At 43.4% G+C, this 22,580-nt stretch overlaps 1 protein-coding gene across 1 annotated transcript; it reads right to left on the reverse strand.

Moving 5' to 3' along the window:
* Positions 1-17,618: 17,618 nt before the first annotated feature.
* LOC135626037 (PHD finger protein ALFIN-LIKE 4-like) lies at positions 17,619-20,195 on the reverse strand. Its single transcript, XM_065131227.1, has 5 exons — positions 20,096-20,195; positions 19,942-19,974; positions 19,160-19,385; positions 17,994-18,120; positions 17,619-17,900 (listed from the first exon to the last, which is right to left on the reverse strand). Exons 1-5 carry the CDS (start codon positions 20,193-20,195, stop codon positions 17,619-17,621), a joined length of 768 nt encoding a protein of 255 aa, XP_064987299.1.
* Positions 20,196-22,580: the final 2,385 nt, after the last annotated feature.

Consider the following 22,580-nt stretch of genomic DNA (forward strand, 5'->3'; position numbering starts at 1 on the left):
CTTCCCCGAACAGAAGCTAATTGAAAACCTAAAGATGCCCTACGACATGAAGAAACAGTCATTAAAGCCTACTAGCAAGCGTCAATGAGAGCATCGACAATTTAAGTGGGGGAGAATTATTAGGATCGAGTTGGCATTAAGGGGGGGTGAATTAATGCAACGGATAAATCACGTCAGTTCAAAAAAGACTTCGTACGATAAAAACTGATCTCGGAAGATAACTTGAAATTGAATGTTTGTTCATAAGCATAGTGGAAGTAAAGCAAGTAAATAGTTTGCGGTGAAGGTAAATAGCAAGAATAGAAATGCGAACCAAGTTTTATAGTGGTTCGGTCATCGTGACCTACATCCACTCCACCGATTCCTCTTCCGTCGAGGCCACCGGTATCCACTAACGATCTTCCTTCAATAGGTAAAGATCAACTACCCTTATAACTCGATTCTCCTTTTGACAAGTTCAGGAGAGAACCTTTATAACCTCCCTTCACTCCTCTCTTAAACAAGACTAACATTTAGAGCTTGAGAGAAGTTCTCACAAGATTATCACAGAGTTTTTCTACTTTTTTTGCCCTTAATTCTTGTGTATGTTAACTAAGGATAAGAAATGTATTTATAGGCTTCAAGTGGATTCAAACTTGGAGCTTAAAAAGGTCTCATCCAGGGTTTCCCGGGTCCTAGCAATACCACCGCCTATAGTAGTGACACTGAGCGGTACCATTGCCTGACACTTTGCCACTGGGTGGTACCACCACCTAACGATCTCTCGAAGACTGTGTTTGGGCGGTACCATCGCCTGACATAGTCTCGGAGACTGTGCCATAACGATTTCACCTATTAGGTTATTGTTTGGGCCTTTTCACTTAGCCCAACACAGCCCAAACTTAGGTCCAGTTAGGCCCTAATTGAGTTGGTCCAATTCCAACCAAATTATGTGCTAACTATGAATTTTAAGGCATACATTAAGCTAAATAAGTTCGGTAAGTCTCGGTTTCTTCCGATGAGCTTTTAACGATCTTCTAGCGAATTTCCGACGATTTCTTGGCAAATGTTCCAACGGACTCCTAGCAAGCTCCTGGACTTCACGACGATCTTCTTGGTGAGTTCTGATGAGCTTCTTTGGCAAGCTTTTAGACTTCTCAGTCAATTCCAACTGAACTTTTGACAAACATCCGGACTTCCGACGAACTCTCGAACTCCCAATGAAATCTCGTTCTTGACTCCGGGACTTCATTTTGTTTTATGTCTTAATTGCTATCGTAATTAATTCTACACACTTAAAACCTACTTCAATCTAAATAATTATTATAAAGCTAATCAAATGTTGTCCAACATGTCATTGGTTCATTGACGCTTCATCCGAATCTTCGGTGCATCGTCCTCTCTTGCGACCTATTGCCCGATCGGTTAGTTGACCTCTGTAACTCTGATATCTTTAGCGCAATTTTCATTCTTCTTGGCCCGATGCCCGAACCCATGGCCCGAAGTCTTCTGCCGATACATCGATCGATCCTCCGGCTTGACGTCCAATCTTCTGACATATTCTACTCCGACCCAACATGATTCTTCATGTTTTAATTGTCTCTTCCTAATCAAAGAATCTTGCGTCACTCAAAATGCAGATAAGATAAACACTATTAATTGGTTTCATCATCAAAATTCGAGATTCAACAATCTCCCCCTTTTTGATGATGACAACCAATTGATGGCGGAGTTAACCTTAACTCCCCCTATCAATATGCCATATTGATAGAACTCTTGAATTCAAAAATTGAATTTAAGTCAAGGCAAATATAATCATGAGATCACTATGAGTCCAAGCCATATGTCATCATAAAATCATACATGATCCAAAATTTCAATATATCATTCCATGCATGATTGCCATCAAACCTTCTGCTCCTTTGTCATCAACAAAAAGGAGAAGTGCAACTAGCAAATGTTTAGACATAATTTCAAATCATTACATAATAAACATAATCTCAAGTTTTATCATCATATAAGCTAGTAATTTTCTTTCTTCTCATTTGAGAAGTGCAATGTTTGTCTTCTTTTGCAAAGCATAAGTTAGCAAAATTTTACGTCATTTTACAAGCAAGCTAGTGACTTTTTGAGATATTCATGCATCATGAGTATTGCGTCTCTTTGAGATGTGCAAGATAACACTTTTGCTTCCTAGCAAGTTTTTCTTTTTGTAATTTGTAAGCTAGCAAATTTAGCAAGTGTTACATTATATAATAACATGCAAGTTAGCAAATTTTATATCATTTTAGAAAATATAAGCTAGCAATATTTGAGATGTTCAAGAAAGTAACTTGTGTATCTTGGAATATGCAAGTTAGCAATATTTGTTTCTCTTTTGAGATGAGCAAGCTAGCATATTTTTGCATCTTTTTGAAATGTGTAGCTTAGCAAACATTACTTCTCTTGAGATTTGCAAGATATCACTTCTTGCTTCTCTTTGAGATGAGCAAGCTAGCAAGTTTTGCTCTCTTTGTGATGTACAAGCTAACAAGTTTGAGCTTCTTCTTGCATATATCATCATGCAAGCTAGCAGATTTTATCTCCCCCTTTGTCATTGTCAAAAAGAAGAAAGAAGAAGGGTGGAAGAATATACTGGTACCCTTTTTTTTACATCAATGCTCTACTTATAACATAAGGTTTACAACCACAAATGCAAATGAATTACACATCATGTCATGAAAGATAATATCAAAGATCATGTGAATACCAAAAGACATGATTCATATAGAAAATCTCCTCTTTAGTGAATAGAAAAAAGAAACAAGAAAAAATGATCTCAATTCATAGAAAGATTTCCAAGTATCAAATATCGAGAAATCAAGATGATGATTCATATAAAAAAAATATCACAAGTTATAATCAAGAGAAAATTCATCATTCATTTTCAACTCATTCAATTTATCAAATCAATATTACTTGGATATACATGATATCAAAACATGGTTTCAAGTCTTCAACATATAATATGCATAATTTCAAACCATTACAAACCATTATCAAGGTCATAGTTTGTTTGCATAAGTCTCTTCTTTAGTAAATGGTATGAAGAAATCATTAAAGATAGAAAATATTTTGATTTTCATAAAAGATAGCTCAAGTAGAGAAATCAAAACAAAGTTCATGATTCGATTGAAAATTTTTCATTCAAATTCAAATCATCAAAATTACTTTAATAGTTCAAGAGATTTATAAAATAACTTAAATAGATTCATTAATCTCCTTTTTAAAAAATCGATAAAGTAGAGAAAAGGAAATCTTTGAAGGAAAAATCTTTCCTCTTTTTTATGTTTCAATTCATGTGATTGATTTCATATAAGCATGCCCAAATTTTTATGCCAAATAAAAATATGTATCAACGTTTAAAACTAAAAAAAAAAACTTTCATTACGGCAAAGATCGATAAGTCATAAATTACAAGAATCATCATGTATAATTTTGAAATATAAGCTCATTAAGCATGATCATTATGCATCATTACTTTGGGCATGATATCAAAACATGGTTTCAAGTTTTCAAGGTATAACATGCATAGTTTCAAACTATAAACTCATTAAGCATGATATAAAACATCTTAATATTTTCATTAAGACATCAAGAATGGTTTCATTGAACATAAGGCATCTTCAAACAAGAGATTTAATTTATCATTTTAATTCTAATGATAATATATTTTTTTTATATGTTTCATTTTATGTGATTGATTTCATATAAATATGCTCAAGTTTTTTGTATGAAAACCATCCATCATGTTTAAAACCGAAAAACATGCTTTATCACAAAACATCATCCCGACAAACATTTAAGCATTCATAGAAGTAATCTTATTTGGTGTATAAGCATTACATTTTTAACATTTTTATTCCTATATCATCAAACATGAAATTGTTATGATCTTTTTTTAAAATAACTAAAAAAAGAAGCATGATGTATTTATATATATATATATATATATATATATATATATATATATAATTTTTCTAAACTAAAAAAATGACTCATGAAATACATCAAGTAATTTCAAAGTAAGATAAAGGAGTTTAATTTGAGTTGTTTACCTCATTGTCAAGAGTCACCAAAGTGAAGTTCGCTACTTCGTTTTCATCGGTTTGCTCCTCGTCTTCGGATGCATTCGTTTCGTCTCAAGTTACCTTGAGTGCTTTCTTGTTCTTTGGCAACTTTTTTTTTAAGTTTATTTTTATTCTTTAATTATTGTTTCATGAATTTTTTTAAATTTTATAATGAGAAGTTCAAAATTATCATCACTTGAGCTTTCGCTTAAGTGGTCATATTGAGTTCTAAGTGTCAAATCTTTGATATTCTTTGGAACATTGTTCTCGAGTTCTTCATATCCATTACACGTCATTTCATAGGTCATCAAAGACCCAATAAGTTCTTCAATCGGAAAATAGTTTAAGTTTTTTTATTCTTGTATTATCGTTACTTTCGAATCCTAATTTTTTGAAAGTGATCGTAAAACTTTATTAACAAGTTCAAGATTTGAAAAACTTTTATCAAGTGCTTTTAAACTATTGACGACATCCGTAAAACAAATGTGCATATCTCCAATAGCCTCGCTTGGTTCCATATGAAATAATTTAAAATCACGCATCAAAATATTTATTTTAGAGTCTTTAACTTTACTACTGTGTGATTTTGAGTGTGTATCAAATATCAAAAGTCGTTTCGCAAGTAGAAACCCGATTGAATTCATTTTTGTCAAAGGCGCAAAATAGAGCATTCATAGCTTTAGCATTTAAAGAAAAAAATTTCTTCTCCAAATCATTCAATTCGTTCATTGGAGTAAAATACTTTTGAAAACTAAATTCAACTATATTCCATAAATCGAGATTCAACGAAAGCAAGAAAACTTTCATTCGAGTTTTCCAATTAATGTAGTCCGTCCCATTGAACATAGGAGGACGAACGATAGAAAAGCCCTCTTGAAAGTCAAAAAGAGTCATTTCTCTTGGGTGTTAAACCAAATAAGAAAAAACGTAGCTCTAATACCAACTGTTAGGACCAAGTCAGCACTAAGAGGTGGGGGGGTGAATTAGTGCAGTGGATAAATCACGTCAGTTCATAAAAACTTCGTACGATAAAAATCGATCTTAGAAGATAACTTGAAATTGAGTGTTTGTTCGTAAGCGTAGTAGAAGTAAAGCAAGTAAGCAGTTTGCAATGAAGGTAAATAGCAAGAATAGAAATGCAAACTAAGTTTTATAGTAGTTCGGTCGTCGTGACCTACATCTACTCCACTGATTCCTCTTCCGTCGAGGCCACCGACATCCACAAACGATCTTCCTTCAATAGGCAAAGATCAACTATCCTTACAACTCGATTCTCCTTTTGACAAGTTCAGGAGAGAACCTTTACAACCCCCTTCACTCCTCTCTTAAGTAAGACTAATACTTAGAGCTTAAGATGAGTTCTCACAAGATTATAATAAAGTTTTTTTACTTTTTTTGCTCTCAATTCTTATGTATGTTAACCAAGGATGAGAGGGGTTTATAGGCTTCAAGTGGATTCAAACTTGGAGCCTAAAAATGTCTCATCTCAGGTTTTCCGGGTCCTAGCAATACCACTGCCTACAGCACTGACATTGGGTAGTACCATCGCCTAACACCCTGCCATTGGGCGGTACCACTGCTTGACAATCTCTCAAAGACTGTTTATGGGCGGTGCCACCGCCTGACATAGTCTCGAAGATTGTGTCACGATGGTTTCACCTGTTAGGTCACTATTTGAGCCTTTTCACTTGGCCCAACACAGCCCAAACTTGGGCATAGTTGGCCCCTAATTGAGTTTGCCCAATTCCAACCCAATTATGTGCTAACTACTAATTTTAAGGTATACACTAAGATAAATAAATTCGGTAAGTCTAGGTTTCTTCTAGTGAGCTTCCGGCGATCTTTTGGCGAACATCCGACGATCTCTCGGCAATGTTCCAACAGACTCCCGGCAAGCTCTTAGACTTCATGATGATCTTCTTAGTGAGTTCTGACGAGCTTCTTTGGCAAGCTCCTAGACTTCTCCGTCAATTCCGACAAAACTTCCGATGAACGTCCTGTCACGGCCTTAGCTGGAATTGTCTAAGGCGTGAGGCACCCTTACGGCCAAGACGCAAACTTAGCTTGCGTTGCCTAAGTCGCACTTCGCCCTTGCAATATTGCTTCGCAAAGATCAGCCCACTTGTAACCTCTTGTAGGTCCCGAAGGACTTGTAAAAGAGAAAGTTGATTAGTTCGAAAGAACAAGCGACGGACAAGTCCCGACGTCTTGCGAAAAGAGGGGAAGCTTTACAAGCAATTCAGCGAGCACCTTGCGTGCATAAGAGAAAAGAGGGAGAGGGGGAAAACAAAGGCTTTAGAAGGTCGAACGAACAGCTGCAAGCCCACAAACAGCTGCTCACTGAGTCCCAGGCGCGACAACAAGTTCCCGTCAAGGCAACGTGCGAACTTGCGAATGAGTGTTCAACGCTCGATACTATACTGAAGCCTCATCCATCCTTGTGCCACCCGGGGGGTTCCAAGGGGCTAAGATGGCTGACGTTTTAGTGAGCGGAGGCAGATTCCAGAAATCAGCCCGCAACACATGAAAACGGAGCTGTTTTGGGCTGTTTTGGGGCTGTTTTGCTCGGTTCGGTGAGCGGTCGCTTTATAACGCTACAGCTTGTTCAAACTTATATTTTTACAAGAAAAATGATTCAAAACCAAGGCAAAATAGACTGCCAAGTAACTGTACATATAGATGAGAACGACGAACGGTTCGTTGAATGGAGTTGTTGCGGGTGCGCGACGACCGTTCGCGATATTCTCCCCCCACTTAAACTATCGATGCCCTCGTCGACGCTTGTTGGTAGTTGTTGATGATCTCTTCTTCATGTCGTAGGGTATCTTCAGGCTCCCAACTGGCTTTAGTTCGGGGAAGCTTTCGCCACTTCACCAAGTACTATATCTGCTCAACTCCGTTGGGTAGCTTTATCTTGCGGTCCGCCAGAATGGTTTCAACTCGCTTCTCGTAGGAGGCTATGATGGGAGGTAGCCGAGTTGGAACACTTCGGGAAGCATCTTGTGGATCAGAGTGGTAGGCTTTTAGGTTGCTGGCGTGAAGAACGTTGTGAATTTTGAGCCACGCTAGCAGTTGTAACTTGTAAGAGACGTTGCCTACCCTGCTGATAATTAGGAAGGACCCTTCATACTTGCGCACCAATCCTTTGTGGAATTTGTTCCTAAAGAATTGGAGTGATGCTGGTTGGAGCTTTACCAACACCAAATCGCCAACTTTGAACTCTTGCGGTCGCCTTCCCAAGTCTGCCCACTTCTTCATCCTTTTTGTCGCCTTCTCCAAGTAAGCCCGCACAATATCTGTATTTCGATGCCACTCCTTTGCGAAATGGTAGGCTGATGGACTACTCCCAGTATACCCAATGGCCATGGTGTACGGAGTCGACGGTTGTTGTCCGGTAATGATCTCGAAGGGGCTCTTGTTGGATGCAGAGCTCCGCTGCAAGTTGTAGGAGAATTGGGCAATGTCCAACAACTTCACCCAATCTCGTTGGTTGGCACTCACGTAGTGCCGAAGATATTGCTCCAAGAGCAAGTTTATCCTTTCAGTCTAGCTATCCGTCTGGGGGTGGAGGCTTGTAGAGAAGTATAACTTTGACTCCAACAATTTGAATAGCTCGGTCCAGAATCGTCCCAGGAACCGAGCGTCTCGATCACTAATGATATTGTGCGGGACTCCCCAATACTTCACCACATCCTTCATCATCAGCTTGGTCGCCTCCTATACTGAATAGTGTAGGGGAGCAACAATGAAAGTTGCATACTTTGAAAACCGATCGACCACCACGAGTATCGATCCGAGTCTCCCTACAAGTGGCAAGCTTGATATGAAATCCAAGGAAATGCTCTCCCACGGCCTTTCTGGTATGGGCAACGGCTCTAATAGTCCCATCGGCTTCCGCTGCTCAATCTTGTCTTGTTGGCAAGTAAGACATGTTTGAACATATTCCTCCACATCAGTCCCCATCTTCGGCCAGTAGAAGGCCCTCTCCACGAGAGCCAACGTTCTGTGAATGCCTGGGTGTCCAACCCAAAGGGAATCATGACACTCTTTTAAGAGTTCACACCTCAAATTTTCCACTCGGGGAACATAAACTCTATTCCCTTTTGTGTAAATGAGTCCCTCCTGGACCCAAAATCGTCGTGTCTTACCTTCTTTGATGAGCTGCATCAGGATAACTGCTTGGGGTCACTATACAGTCCATCCCTGATCCTGGAAAGGAAGTTGGAGTGCACCTGACTTGCTTGGCCTCCGCCCTCCAATTGTGCGGCATTCACACGCTCCACTTTCCGACTCAATGCATCGGCCACGACATTTGCCTTCCCAGGCTTATACTCCATTGCCATATCAAATTCAGCCAGGAAGTCCTGCCAACGCGCCTGCTTTGGGGAGAGCTTCTTCTGAGTTTGGAAATAGCTCAGAGCGATGTTGTCCGTCCTCAGTACAAATCGCGATTCGAGGAGGTAGTGTCGCTAAACTCGTAGATAGTGGATCACCGCTGTCATCTCCTTCTCATGCACTAGATACCGCCGCTTAGTCTCGTTGAGTTTGCGGCTCTCGTAGGCTACCGGATGACCCTCCTGCATGAGTATTCCCCTAATAGCGAAGTCTGAAGCATTTGTATGGACTTAAAAAGGCTCCCCATAGTCTGGCAATTTGAGCAATGGTTCTTCCATAACAGCAACCTTCAGATCTTGGAATGTTATTTCACATTTGTCAGACCACTTCCAAGGCTGCTCCTTCTTCAGCAACTCCGTCAGTGGGGTTACACGCTTTGAATATCCCGCTATGAAGCATCGATAATAGTTGACGAAACCAAGGAAGGATCTCAACTCTAGCACCTTCTTTGGAGTTCGCCATTCCGCAACCGCTTGCACCTTCGACTTATCCATCTGAATGGAGCCATCACCGATTCGATATCCCAAGAATAAGATCTCAGTTTGAGCAAAGTAGCATTTCTCCCTTTTCATGAACAAAGTGTTCTCTTTGAGAACCTTGAAAATTGTCCGAAGGTGTTTGACGTGCTCCTCGAGCGTTTGATTGTAGACGACGATATCGTCCAAGTAGACGACTACGAACTTATCCAAATACTCCTTGAATAGCTGGTTCATGAGAGTGCAGAACGTGGCCGGAGCATTGGTTAAGCCAAAAGGCATCACCAAGAACTCAAAAGCTCCATACCTAGTCACATAGGTAGTCTTCGCTTCGTCGCCTTCAGTAATGCGCACCTGCAAATACCCCGACCGAAGGTCAAGTTTTGAGAAATACTTGCCTTTGCCCAATTGGTCGAACAAGTCCGCAATGAGCGGGATGGGATACTTGTTTTTCATTGTCACTTTGTTGAGGGCTCGGTAGTCGACGCATAATCGGAGGCTCCCATCTTGTTTCTTCTGGAAGAGAACTGGAGCTCTGAAAGGTGCTTTAGAGCTGCGGACGAGACCACCGCTTAGCAATTCACCTAACTGCTTCCTGAGTTCTGCCAACTCTGGCGGGGGCATGCGGTAGGGTGGTCTCGCTAGAGGCTTCACTCCTAGCTCTAGCTCGATGTTGTGATCCACGCCCCTGCGTGGTGGAAGAGTCTTCGGCAACTCGGGTGGCATAACGTCATTGAACTCTTTCAGGACGTTTGCCACCACAGTAGGTTCTTAAATGGCCTTCTCGTCTAGTGGCTCTAGCTTCATCGCAACCATGAAGGTTAATTTACCTTTTTGCACCCCTTTCTTTAGTTGCAACGCCGATATATGTTGCGGTTCCTTGGTTCCTCTTCGAGAGACAGGAACCACGCAGGGATCGTCGCCTCCCATCAGACATAGGAAGTTCAAGAACGGCATTGGCACCAACTTTGCCATGTGCATAAACTCCATTCCAAGAATCACTTGGAAGTCATCCAATGGCACTGCCATCATGTTGGTGTTCCCGCTCTATGTCCCGATTTTGATGGGGACTCCCTTCGCCAACCCGGAGATTCGCCTGGCCTCTGAGTTCACTGCCTTCATTCGACTTGGGCTCTTCTCCAAGATCAACCCAAGTCATTTTGCTTCTCGATCGGCTATAAAGTTGTGGGTAGCACCCGTGTCCACCATAGCACAAGGTGTTTGGCCATTGAGCTTGATGTCAACATACATTAGCTCGCCACTTCCTGCTTTTTATTGCCTTGTCTTCGGGTTCTCCCCCACTTGACCCCGCATGGCGTTCAACAAACGCATGGCTCCCATCCGGGGTCCTTGCAACTCCTCATCGTCACTACTGGCTTCAGAACTACTCGAACTAAGGGCGACAGCCTTGCCCTTGTCCGATTTGGGAGGGTGGATGGAAGCTGTTAGTGCATTGAGTGCCTGTTTTTGTGGGCACTCTCTCACCATGTGTGGCCCTCCACACAAGAAGCATCCACCAGGTTTCGGGGCCTTGCCTTTCGGGCTTGGCCCTTTGTGGGAACTCTTCTTCTTTTGTTCACCCCCGAGCTCCTTCCCTCGAGAATGTTTTGGAGGGCGATTGCTTGAAGATTATTTCCTTCTCCCTAGGTCTTCGGAGGGAACAAAGTCGGTGAGCCTTTCTGCAGCAGCAATTGCCCCGACCACATCGGTGACATTCCTTCGATTTAGTTCCTGTTGAGCCCATGGCTTCAAACCATCGAGGAAGCTGAACAACTTGTCCTTCTCGAACATGTCCTGTATGTCCAGCATTAGTGCAAAAAATCATTTCACATAGTCTCGAATGGTGGAACTATGGCGGAGTTGTCTCAACTTCCTTCTTGCGATGAACTATGTGTTCTCAGGTAGGAATTGAGTTCTCAACTCCCGCTTCAAGTCTTCCCATATGTCAACCCGACACCGACCTTGTTGGATCTCCTCCTAACGGGTTCGCCACCAAAGTTTTGCATCTCCGTTCAGATACATTGTTGCTATAGAAACTTTGGTATCTTCAGAATCGGGCCTTATAGCTCGAAAGTATTGTTCCATGTTGAACAGAAAATTCTCGAGCTCTTTGGCATCTCTGGCCCCTCCATAACCATGAGGCTCAGGTGCCCTCAAGTTTCGTGGTGGTGTAACGCGGGTGTTGCTTCCTCCTGCATTTAGTGCTCTTATGAGCATGGCCACCTTTGAAATGAGTTCCGCCACAACATCCTGTAAGTGTTGCACGGAGTCTTTAGTGTCATCAGACAAACGATCGACTAGGGCCTCGACCTTGTCGATCCTGGACTCTGCTTCCTCTTGCGAGCTCTCTATCCCAACAAGCCTTTATTGGCCATGGTAGAGTTCCTCCACGCTCACTTCAAGAACATCCAGGCGGGTTTCCGCCATTGTGAGTCTCTCCTTGTGACTCTTTTTCCTAGTTGGCGCTCTAGATTGCGCCTCCTCCGCTCGCGGAGAGTAGCCAACTTCTCGCTCATCATGTTCGCTGCCGCGCTCCACTTGAGCAGCTCCAATAACATGAGAGCGAGTGTGCACATACAGCCCACTTGCGGCTGCTTGGGGTAAGGGTCCGGCTTGCCTCGTCTTGCTGGATTCGCCACGATGCTTTGCCATGGCGAAGTTGCGAAGTTACTTCGCTGCTCGCTCGAAGTGCTTGCCCGCTCTGATACCATAATATCACGACCTTAGTTGGAATTGCATAAGGCGTGAGGCACCCTTGCGACCATGACGCGAACTTAGCTTGCATTGCCTAAGTCGCACTTCGCCCTTGCGATATTGCTCCACAAAGATCAGCCCACTTGTAACCTCTCGCAGGTCCCGAAGGACCTGTAAAAGAGAAAGTTGATTAGTTCAAAAGAACAAGCGACGGACAAGTCCCGACGTCTCGCGAAAAGAGGGGAAGCTTTACAAGCAATTCAGCGAGCACCTTGCGTGCACAAGAAAAAAGAGGGAGAGGGGGAAAAAAAGAGCTTTAGAAGGTTGAACGAACATCTACAAGCCCACAAACAGCAACTCACCGAGTCCTAGGCGCGACAACAAGTTCCCGTCAAGGCAACGTGCGAACTTACGAATGAGTGTTCAACGCCCGGTACTATACCGAAGCCCCATCCAGCCCTATGCCACCTGGGGGGTTCCAAGGGCCTGAGATGGCTGATGTTTTGGTGAGCGGAGGTAGATTCCAGAAATCAGCCCGCGGCACACGAAAACAGAGCTGTTTTGGGTTGTTTTGGGGTTGTTTTACTCGGTTCGGTGAGCGATCGCTTTGTAACGCTACAGTTTGTTCGAACTTACATTTTTATAAGCAAAATGACTCAAAACCAAGGCAAAACAGGCTGCCAAGTAACTGTACATGTAGATGAGAGCGACGAACGGTTCGTTGAACGGAGTTATTGCGGGTGCACAACGATCGTTCTATCACGGACAAACTTCGAAACAGAATGTTTGATGTAATGCTTATGTATGTCCATGTCTTTTGGCATGTTCATACCTTGTACAGCATGTAGAGGGGCGACCGAAGGCTTAATAGTCCTGTTTTAGTTGGGTTGGTGGCCTCTTTAGGCTTGTAAATAAAGGTTGTGTCATGTGGACACGTGCGAGAGATTTTCGGTCTATAATGGACCATTTTACCCTTTGTTGTGCCACTGTTCAGAGCTTGTAAAGTCTGTTTGTAATTTGCATTGTCTATAAAGTGTTTTCGGAGATGTTTGCTTGTGGATCCCGATTGAGGCATTCTCTCTAACCCGTTCTCTCTTTTGTTGGTCCTAAGGGACAATGGGAGGCTTCGGGGAGGCTGACCTTTGCGGACGGATACACAAGGGTGCCGCACGACTTAGGCAAAACCAGCTAAGTCCATGACAGATGGTATCAGAGCGGGACAAGCACTCATAGAAACACTTAGCATGCAAACGTGGGGGACCTAGCGGGGCTGCGTTGAGGGCAGTCAGCACACGCGTGACCGTTTGGGGGAAAACGGGCATGGAGATGTAGGGAAAAGGAGTCGCTCGGAGGAGCGGGCATCCGACATTGGCATTCAGAGGAATGGCCAACCCTTCGCGCAAGAGGCACCACGAGAACAGACAAGTTTGGAAGAATGCGGAGCGCACAAAGGTTGGGATAGCTGAGTTTGAGCTACAGCTCAACGTTGACAACCATACTTGATGGTGCTCAAGGCAAGCTAGGAGCTTGGTAAAGGATGAGACCATCCAAGGTGGAATGAGTTGCTCAATGACTAAAAGAGTTATGCAAAGCTCACAGAGGTGAGGGAAATTGCTAAGTCGAAGAATTTGGTACTCATGCATGGGCTTGTATGCGGACGATGGAATGTTCATGGCCATCCCAAGGCAACTGAAACTCGGCGCCACGGAGCATTGAAACTTTCTCTTCGGCATGGGAAGGATACGTCCGTAGGAGGTTGAAGTGTGCAACGAGTTCAGCATGTTGCTAGGCCTTGAGTGGTGTAGCGGGGGCTGTATTGACGTGGAGTCGCAATCTAGCAAGTGCGTTTGCGGGAGGCAGAACAATGCACAGTTTATTCAGCAGATCGAAGTAGTCCAAGGGGATGGTGGTCTCCGAAACGAAGAGAGATGTTGCTCCAATGGGACAGTTATCCAGGTGGGATAAGTCCCGGCTCTCCAAAGGGGGAATCATGTGAGATGGACCTCACATGTTGAAGAGGAGTGCCTCGACAAACAACAACTCCACGAAGCTCAATGGTCTGAGCAAGCGGCGAGGAGTTGTCGCATGATCTCGCTCGAGAGAATGCATTGGTGGATGCATTGCGAGATCAAGTGGGGGAGCGACCCAAAGCAACTTAAATGAAGGCACACTTGGAGTCGATATAGAGATCGGACTCAAGAGAGGGCTGACCCGTGGAATGGTGGACACGAGGGCCACCATCAACTCAATGCAAAAACGAGGAGCGGAGCAACTTGGGTGTAACTTGACGAAGTACCCAAGCCGTATGAAAGGAGCCAGCATAGAAGTTGGAACATGGAGCGGAGACACAATGCTTTCTTTAGACAGAGGTCAAGGACATGAACTCTTACAGAGGCAAGAGTAGAATCATGTTGTTCCATGGGTCCTTCATTCTGACGGAGCAGACTCATCTTGCATGATGCCAAAGACGAAGGGAGCTTCTAGGCACATGCACCTTATCTCGGAGGAGCATTTGATGGAGGAACTAAGGTGACTCAATTTGCGGAGGTGAAGTTGAGTTCAGAAGGCCTTAGCACGGGGCAAGAGGACGCAGAGGCGGGTACTCTTGAAGAATATACCACAGTGTTGCCATTCAAGTTGTCGTGAAGGAAGCGGTGCGTAGACTAGATTGTGCTGGTAGGGGCAGAGGCCCAGGATCCAGACAATAGTGCACAAATTACAGTGAAGTCAATGGACTTCGGGAGCTACTAGGCGATGGACTGTCCTAGAGCGGTGCTTCATCTAGGTGTGACCCAAGAGTGGGTGGATGAAGGTCGATTGCCAAAGGAGCGAACAAAATCGAAGGTGGAGGAGACCCTGTGATGTATTGGCAGAGGCCACACATTGAGGGTTCACAATTCGAGTTTATTCCACAAGGATCAGAATGCAATGGAGATGTCACCAGGAGGCGACATGGTGCAGCAGATCATGGTGGAACAGTTCATGGCAATGCGATACACACGACATAGTCCCGGGAGGGACTAGATCATATGGAGGTATGATCGGGAGCTACTGGAAGCTTCACTTCGGTGAACAACACGACGGCAAGAAGGGCTATGGATTCAAGGAGTGAAGGCCATGGTACCGCAGAGGCGGGTCTTTCGTGCGTGCATCGTATGAAAACCTTGGTCATCAGCATATGGGGGCTGGGTCTTCCATGGTTGTCGATCGGATCGATACTTCAAGTGCTTCAGAAGTGTGAGCAAAGAGCAGGTGAAGGCCAGTAACCAGCTCGATGCATGGAGTACAACCTCGAGGAGGCGGGCGAAGTCAAGTAACTTTTGCCTTCTCAACCCTTAAGAGAATGGGCGAAACCGAGTACCCCAATTCTCTTAGCTATCCGGCCGAGGAGCTCTGCACAAGTTCAAAGACCCTTCGAAGATAATGAAAGATAATAATTGTCAAATCCTCACCAACGGTGATCAGTGCTACTGAGAGTAGATTGTCCGCTTCATTTCCTAACGAAATGCCAACCGAAAGCGGAAGTGATGCGAACCTACTTGGATGTGATAACTAAGTGAAAGAAGAGTCAATGAGCAAATTTTATGGAGGAAGGACCCAAAACTTCAGAAGTTTGCGAGACGATGCTCGTTAAAGCTCCAATAAGCATCCACCCAGTTCAAGCAGCATGAGGAATTTGAGAGACTAGTGCAGTAAGGATGGTCTTTTCCTTCATCTGGGGGATCCATAGGAATCAACAAGGATCAACACAACTCAGCCAACCCCACATCAGAGTCAGAGTCATTGGTGAGTTGAAGCAGCATGGCGGATCAAAGGTTCGACTACTCAAAAACAGCAACGGAGAGCAGCTAGGAGCCAAGAGGCGCATTGTAGCTGGAGCGGAAGATTGAAGACTCAGCAAAGGCGAGGAGTTACAGTGTTCACAAAGGCTTCAACGAGGACGTCGAAGGAATAAGTGGGGGAGAATGTCACGGACAAACTTCGAAATAGGATGTTTGATGTAATACATATATATGTCCGTGTCTTTTGGCATGTTCATGCCTCGTACAACATGTAGAGGGGCGGCCGAAGGCTTAATAGTCCCATTTTAGTTGGGTTGGTGGCCTCTTTAGGCTTGTAAATAAAGGTTGTGTCATGCCTCGAACCCTCTTTCTATTTTAATGGGTTAGAGAGAACGTCTCAATCGAGATCCACAAGCAAACATCTCCGAAAACACTTCATAGACAATGCAAATTACAAACAGACTTTACAAGCTCTGAACAGTGGCACAACAAAGGGTAAAATGGTCCATTAAAGACCGAAAAATAAAAAAAATCATGAAACTCAACCCTGATAAAAATGGAAATGACCAAATGTCATGCCTCGAACCCTCTTTCTAGAGCCCCAAAACACACCTTCCGGGGGGGGGGGCGAGGGGGGGCTAGGGCGGCGCAAATGATAAATAGATCAGGAAATTTCAACTAAGTCTATGACAATGCACCTAGATAAATAAATCAGGAAACCTGACTCGTGCTGCCATTGTCTATAGTATTTCCAAATGTAGGTAGTTCACAAAACCCGACCACTAACTCAACATCTAGGCATGCCAAACAAGGCAAGCTCAAAATGCAAAAATCATGAAACTTGACCCCCGACTTATCATCTAGGCATGCCAAACAAGGCACGCTCAAAATGCAAAAATCATGAAACTTGACCCCCGACTTATCATCTAGGCATGCTAAGCGACGTGTTCCTAAAATACAAAAAATCATGAAACTCAACCCTGATAAAAATGGAAATGACCAAATATCATGCCTCGAACCCTCTTTCTAGAGCCCCAAAACACACCTTCCGGGGGGGGGGGGGCGGCGAGGGGGGGCTAGGGCGGCGCAAATGATAGAGAAAGTAATAGCATAAGCATCATCTTGCTGACTCACCCAACTATGAGCTGCCACTTGGGGGCTAGACATACGTGAAGCGCAATCCTTTGGCCCCTGCCTACCTCGATATCTAGGAAGGCCGCTCAAGCTAGTCATAGAGTACATTAACCCCCGACGACGAGGCTCATCCCTTCGTTTTCCCTTTTCGCAAGCAACATGACACCCCCACCAATCATGATTGTGAGAAGGCTCGCATGCCTATAGGGCATTAATCCCACACAACATGGCCCAGTTCCCCTATTTGAATGCTTGGTACAGAAGGTCATCCCCTGCTTATCCCACATAGGCTCCAATCTTGACAAACAACGCTCTCGAAGCCATCATTCTATGACGTTGCCCTCAAAGAAATATTTTCACCAACCCTCGACATAAATGGGCCCTTGGACAACATAAGAGGCTCCTAGACTAACCATCAACCGCACCCCCATCGATCACTTAAGTATAAAAATCAATCTCAAAACCTAAAGGGACAAGTACATCTACTATCTCCCACCTATCAACTAATTTTACCATCGAATGAGTCGGGTTGAAAACATCCTCCGATGTTGATCGTTTATGCAAGGACCTCGATGATGCTAAGACATATCTTAGGATAGCTCCAAAACCCACTTTCGACGAACAAGCAATATCTCAAGATCTATAACTGGACCGACTTCCTACCTCGATCTCCTCACATTACCCCTCGTGAGCCTCCTAAATGAGCTTACAGGTTTGAGACCAGATCAAATCGTGTCAGACTCCTAAATCGCATCAACTACAAGAACACTTGAGGCGCACGAGTTGGATGATGGGAAGAGGCGAGCAAAGTTAAGAGGGGTGAAGAGCGCCCATTTCAAGAGCACTGGAGCCATCGACTCGACTGTGGTAATAGAAGCAAGGAGTGGGCAAATGGCTAATAGCAAGCATCAGGATTCAGGAACCCCTAAGAGTGGCCACGGAATAGAATGGTGATTTGACTGATGATCGAAGAGATACTGCTGACCGATGAATGGTTCTTTCTTGTGTTTCTGAAGCTGAATCTACCCACCGTCACAACGGAGGAGGTTTCAGGTCCTCTCTCTCTTGTGACGATAGCATCCTGGGCACCTGTAGCGCTTGAGTTGTTTATAACGCTCAGGTGTCACTCTGACACAGTTTCCATGATACCATATCCCACACACGTCGCATAATATCCAGTACTCGGTATCATCGGAAAACCATCTTCCACATGCGCCACATGTGATGCTACTATGGTTAGCTGCCGCGGCCATCTGTTCAGCTTCGTCCTTGACGTCCGCTTCCTCTTCTATTGAAGGCAGAGGCCACCCCAAAACTCGTACTCTCGAACGCTGGGAAGCATAACGCACGAAAGAGTAACATCGCACGATGGTTGAGGAAGAAGGATACATGGGATGTTGCTAGCTATTGGTAATCGTACTCACCTTTTTAGACCTCGATTTATCCTTCCTGCTCGCATTGGAGGTCTCTTCCTTCGCCGGCATTTTCACAGTTCCAGATACAATCTCATATAAAGTAGGATTACTATTTATCATACTGAAAAGCTGCTGCCTGTATCAGTTAAACCATAAACCTCCGTCAGGAAAGCACCGAAGTCGATAATGCATGAGTAAATGATAGACATTTTGGTGCCAACTCCAAATTAACAGAGATTCGAAGGTGATATACATTACAAAGCAGTTATATGCACAGTTCATGATTCACGAAGCATACGTACGATGTGTAAACAACCAATACAGAGTATGGTCGTCTATGAGTTCAGCCTTTCATTTTCATTTAACGTATTTTTTTCGGAATTGATAAATAATCTGTAAAGGATAGAAATTTGTCAAAAAACAATAAAACCATGAATGAAATCACCTGACATATTTAATGGCATGTCAAACAAGGGCTTGGACATAGACTTTTATCTTTAATCAGGTCCAAGGTTCCCAGTTCCCACCATAAGAAATATGATAATCCGATCCAACATGTCACTGAGTGGAGTCAGAATTTGTAATATCATTCTACCTCTATATGGTTACATCTCATCGTACAACAAAATAATTATTTCTCATTAATTATTACCAAGATAGTAATTATTTATAGACCAACGGAAACAAAAAAAAGAAAAAAAAACTAAAAATGACACAAACTAATGATGATAGAAAATACTAAAAGAACTCATATTTCAAGATGTAAATGTGCAATATGAAGCATTAAAATATGATACGTTTAACAAAAAGTCAAATAGTTTATTTGCTGTGCTTTAAAGTGCACCACAAGTACGTTGATCTTTAGAACATGTCTTTCTTCATTGCTCCACGCAAGTAAATCTTATGCATATGACATGATCAAGCATAGCAACCATAGCCCCCAGCCACATGGTCAAGTTCACTGGTATTTTAATCAAGAAATGAGAAATTTGTGCACCCTGAATTCGAGGGTGAGGAAGGAACATAAATGATGATCATAACAGATATAATGCTGTGATGGAACAGAATGAAAAAAAGATCTGCTGGTACTTCTCTCCAATCTTCGAAAACATCTTATGGATCAATTCATAAGCAACATAAAGATCTGCTAGTGCTCGAAATCAAACAGACATTACCTGGCGTCATGATCACACCCAGCACGAGCAGCAATATAGAAGGCAAGAGAAATTATCCATGCATCACTGTGGATTGCAACATGGGCAAGCCAGTCCTTTTCTAGCATCCCATCTCTAATGCAGTTAATTCCCGAGTGTGGTTCGGGAAGTTCGCTGAAAAGAAGAGGACGTTCCTTTACTTTCCAAGTCTCATTAGGACGCCCGTAAAGACACATCTTGGGTTTTTCTGCAAAACAATCATATTCCAAGGAATCAATTATATTCAGTAATCTCCATGATAAATAATCCACGATTTTATTTAGAGGTCATATGACTAGACTTAGTTGTTGATACGGGCAAACAAGAACTACAAGCTGGTAATCATATAAGTCGCAGGAAAATAACTCTATGTTCCAACGGATTTTGATACAATCTTCGTAACTGCAAAGCTTACAGACTCAACTCCCATGGAAAGAAGCTAAAAGTTCCATAAATCAAATCAAAAGGCTAAATATTTACTTCTAAACAATGCACAAATACAGGGTATAGGTTGGTGTTCGGATCACATGGATTTTGTGTTTTAGGTGTGAATCCCAAACCCTAATTCTATAAACTACAGGACGTAATTCTATAACCCAAATCCAAAAGGACATAAGTTTGGGATTCCAAAAGATGGGCAGAAACTGGGGGACATCACGAACATCGATCAGCAGCCAAAACTCCAAGAATTAATGGGATATGCTAAAGAAAAAGAAAAGCACTAAGAAAAGGGAGGCAGACAAAGGAAAGGAGAGCAGACTCACCCGGATCGCACTTCGTGTAGAACTTGTTAAAATCTGCAACACCACCATCAAGAACAAAACACAGGGTAACAGAAAACCAGCAAGAACAGGGAAAACGGGTGGAGACCAACGACACCAGGTAAAAGTGCCAAGAAAACAGAGGGGAAAAGAGGACCAGTGGTGAGAGCCTTGATCAAGCCGGCTCTTCTGCCAAGGAAGTCTCGGAAGATTTGATCGACTGTCCAAAGATAGTAATCTATCTTTTCCTCATCCATTGCGCGCGCCGCTTTAAACTATGGGGAGAAAAGTCGAAGTTCCCAGTGGCCGATTCGAGTGGGGAATTCGGCGTCCAAACGAGGAAGGACGGTTCTGGGTTAGGATAGAGTCCGATGAGAGGAAGAGAAGGAGAAGATGGAATGGAGGGGGAACGATATGAGATTGGATTTGGTTCGCTGCTCCCGCGCCCCGACCCGTGTTTGATTTCAGGGTGTTTTGGTTACGTCACCGGTCGGCAACCGTGACGTCTACATTTGGTTAAATGACGGTTGTGCCCTGCACAGACCCTGACTTGGTTGCCGGGTCGCGTCGCCCAGGAAAGGTTTTCGGGTGACGTCCGCCATAATATGGGCCCCACCATCCCTCCGCACTGCGCCATGGCTCGTTGTCGGGGAGGGTGGGGATGCAGCAAGCCACTGCCACTACGGCGACGGCGGCGGCGGAGGTGGAAAAGGAGAAGGCCAGGCTTGCGGCGCTGGGGTGCGGGATGAAAGGAAGCGAAGTGTGTAGAGTCTCGAGGGGAGTCTGAACGACTTCGCATGTATCCGTCACACTAGAAAGCTTAGGTCACAACAATGGGGCAGGCCATCTCCACAAAAGGGGAACAAAAAAGTTCAATGGCTTATCTGACGTGAAAAAACATTGGCAGATCAAAAAGTTACTCTCATGGGAGAGAGATGTAATTCGAAGAGAGACTGATGAGTGATGAATGGATCGTTGCTGGAGCTGAATCTATGACACAACCCCATGACGTTTCAGGTCGTCGCTCCCTCGTAAGAGCAACAACTCGGGCACCTGTACTGTTTGATAGACTTCAACTGCTCAGGTGTCACAGCGACACACCTACCATGATACCACGTAATACACATGCCGCAAAATACCCAGTGATCACCGTCGGAAAACCTGATCCCGCAGACACCACACATAATATTTGTATCGTCATAGACCTGTTCAGCATCGTTCTCTGTTACTGGAGGTAGGCACGCATGAAGCCAGAAAGATGGCGATAAACGAACTCACCTTCTTGGAGCTGGTGCCAGGGGGCTTTTCTTTTGCGCGTTTGGTGTTGACAGTTCCACGTACAATCTCGTATATAGTAGGATTAAAATTTATCATATCGAAAAGCCGCATCCTGTATCGATAAAGCTCCATTAGGAACAAAGCTGTAGTTTATAATGCATGAGTAGATAGATATACACTACAAATTAAAGCAATAAGTGAGGATTTTGTCAATATGTAATATTTTGTTTCGGCATGAAACAGGGAAATGGGTTCAATTACATGTTAGGATTTCATCAATAAGTTCAGCATCACATTTCGATTCAAAGAATTTTAGGAAATAATGAATATCAGAAATTCAAAAAGAAATAATAAAATCATGGCTGAAATCTTCTGACTTGCTTGATGGCATGTGAAAACAAGGCCTTCGACATGCACTTAAAATCTTAATCAGGTCCAAAGATGATGATGATCTGATACATTATTATGTCATTGAATGGAGTTGAAAATTGAAATGTCATTCTACATGGTTTCATCTCAAGATAACAAAAAAGAAGTCTACATTTATTTACTAATTGACAAAACAGTAAAACATTTTATGACCACTGGCTAGAGAAGGAACAGTTTTTAACTACGACAGAAACACTGATTAAAAGTTAAAATGGCATAAGCATATGATAACAAAACTTATGTTACCAAAAAGCATCTAAACGATGATCATAATAGGTAAATTTCTGTGATAGAAGAGAACGAAAGAGATCTGCTAGTACTTGGCCGATCTGGGAAATCATCTTATGATGGATCAGATCAAATCACGCACAAATATTTGAGAGTAGATGATGAAACTAAATAGACCTTACCTGGTCTCGGCATCAAGGCCAGCGCGTATGGCAATATACAAGGCATAAGAATAAAGCCATGCATCGCTGTGGATTGCAATACGACCAAGCCACTCCTTTTCTGGCATCCCGTCTCTGGCGAAGTTAATTCCTATGTTTGGTTCAGGGAGTTCGTGGGGAACATCAGGAGGTTCCTTTAGTTCCCACGTCTCATCAGGACACCCATAAAGACACATGTAGGGTTTTTCTGCAAAACGATCACATTCCCGGGAATCAACAGACAATCCAATGTTCCAACAAATTTCAATATAATTTGCAAACTCAAATCCGATGGAAAGAAGCTAAAATTATCGGTCAACAGCCAAAACTACAAGAACCAATGAAAGACAAGACAAGGGATATGTGCAAGAGACGCAAAAACCTAAGCAAAGAGAAGCAGAGAAAGAGATGGAGGGCTGACTCACGCGGATCGCACTGCTGACGGAACTTTTCATAATCTGCAGCACCACCACCAAGAAGAAATCACGCGGTAACAGTAAAGCAGCA

This window comes from Musa acuminata, chromosome BXJ2-10, assembly GCF_036884655.1.
Source record: "Musa acuminata AAA Group cultivar baxijiao chromosome BXJ2-10, Cavendish_Baxijiao_AAA, whole genome shotgun sequence".
Classification (NCBI taxonomy): domain Eukaryota; kingdom Viridiplantae; phylum Streptophyta; class Magnoliopsida; order Zingiberales; family Musaceae; genus Musa; species Musa acuminata.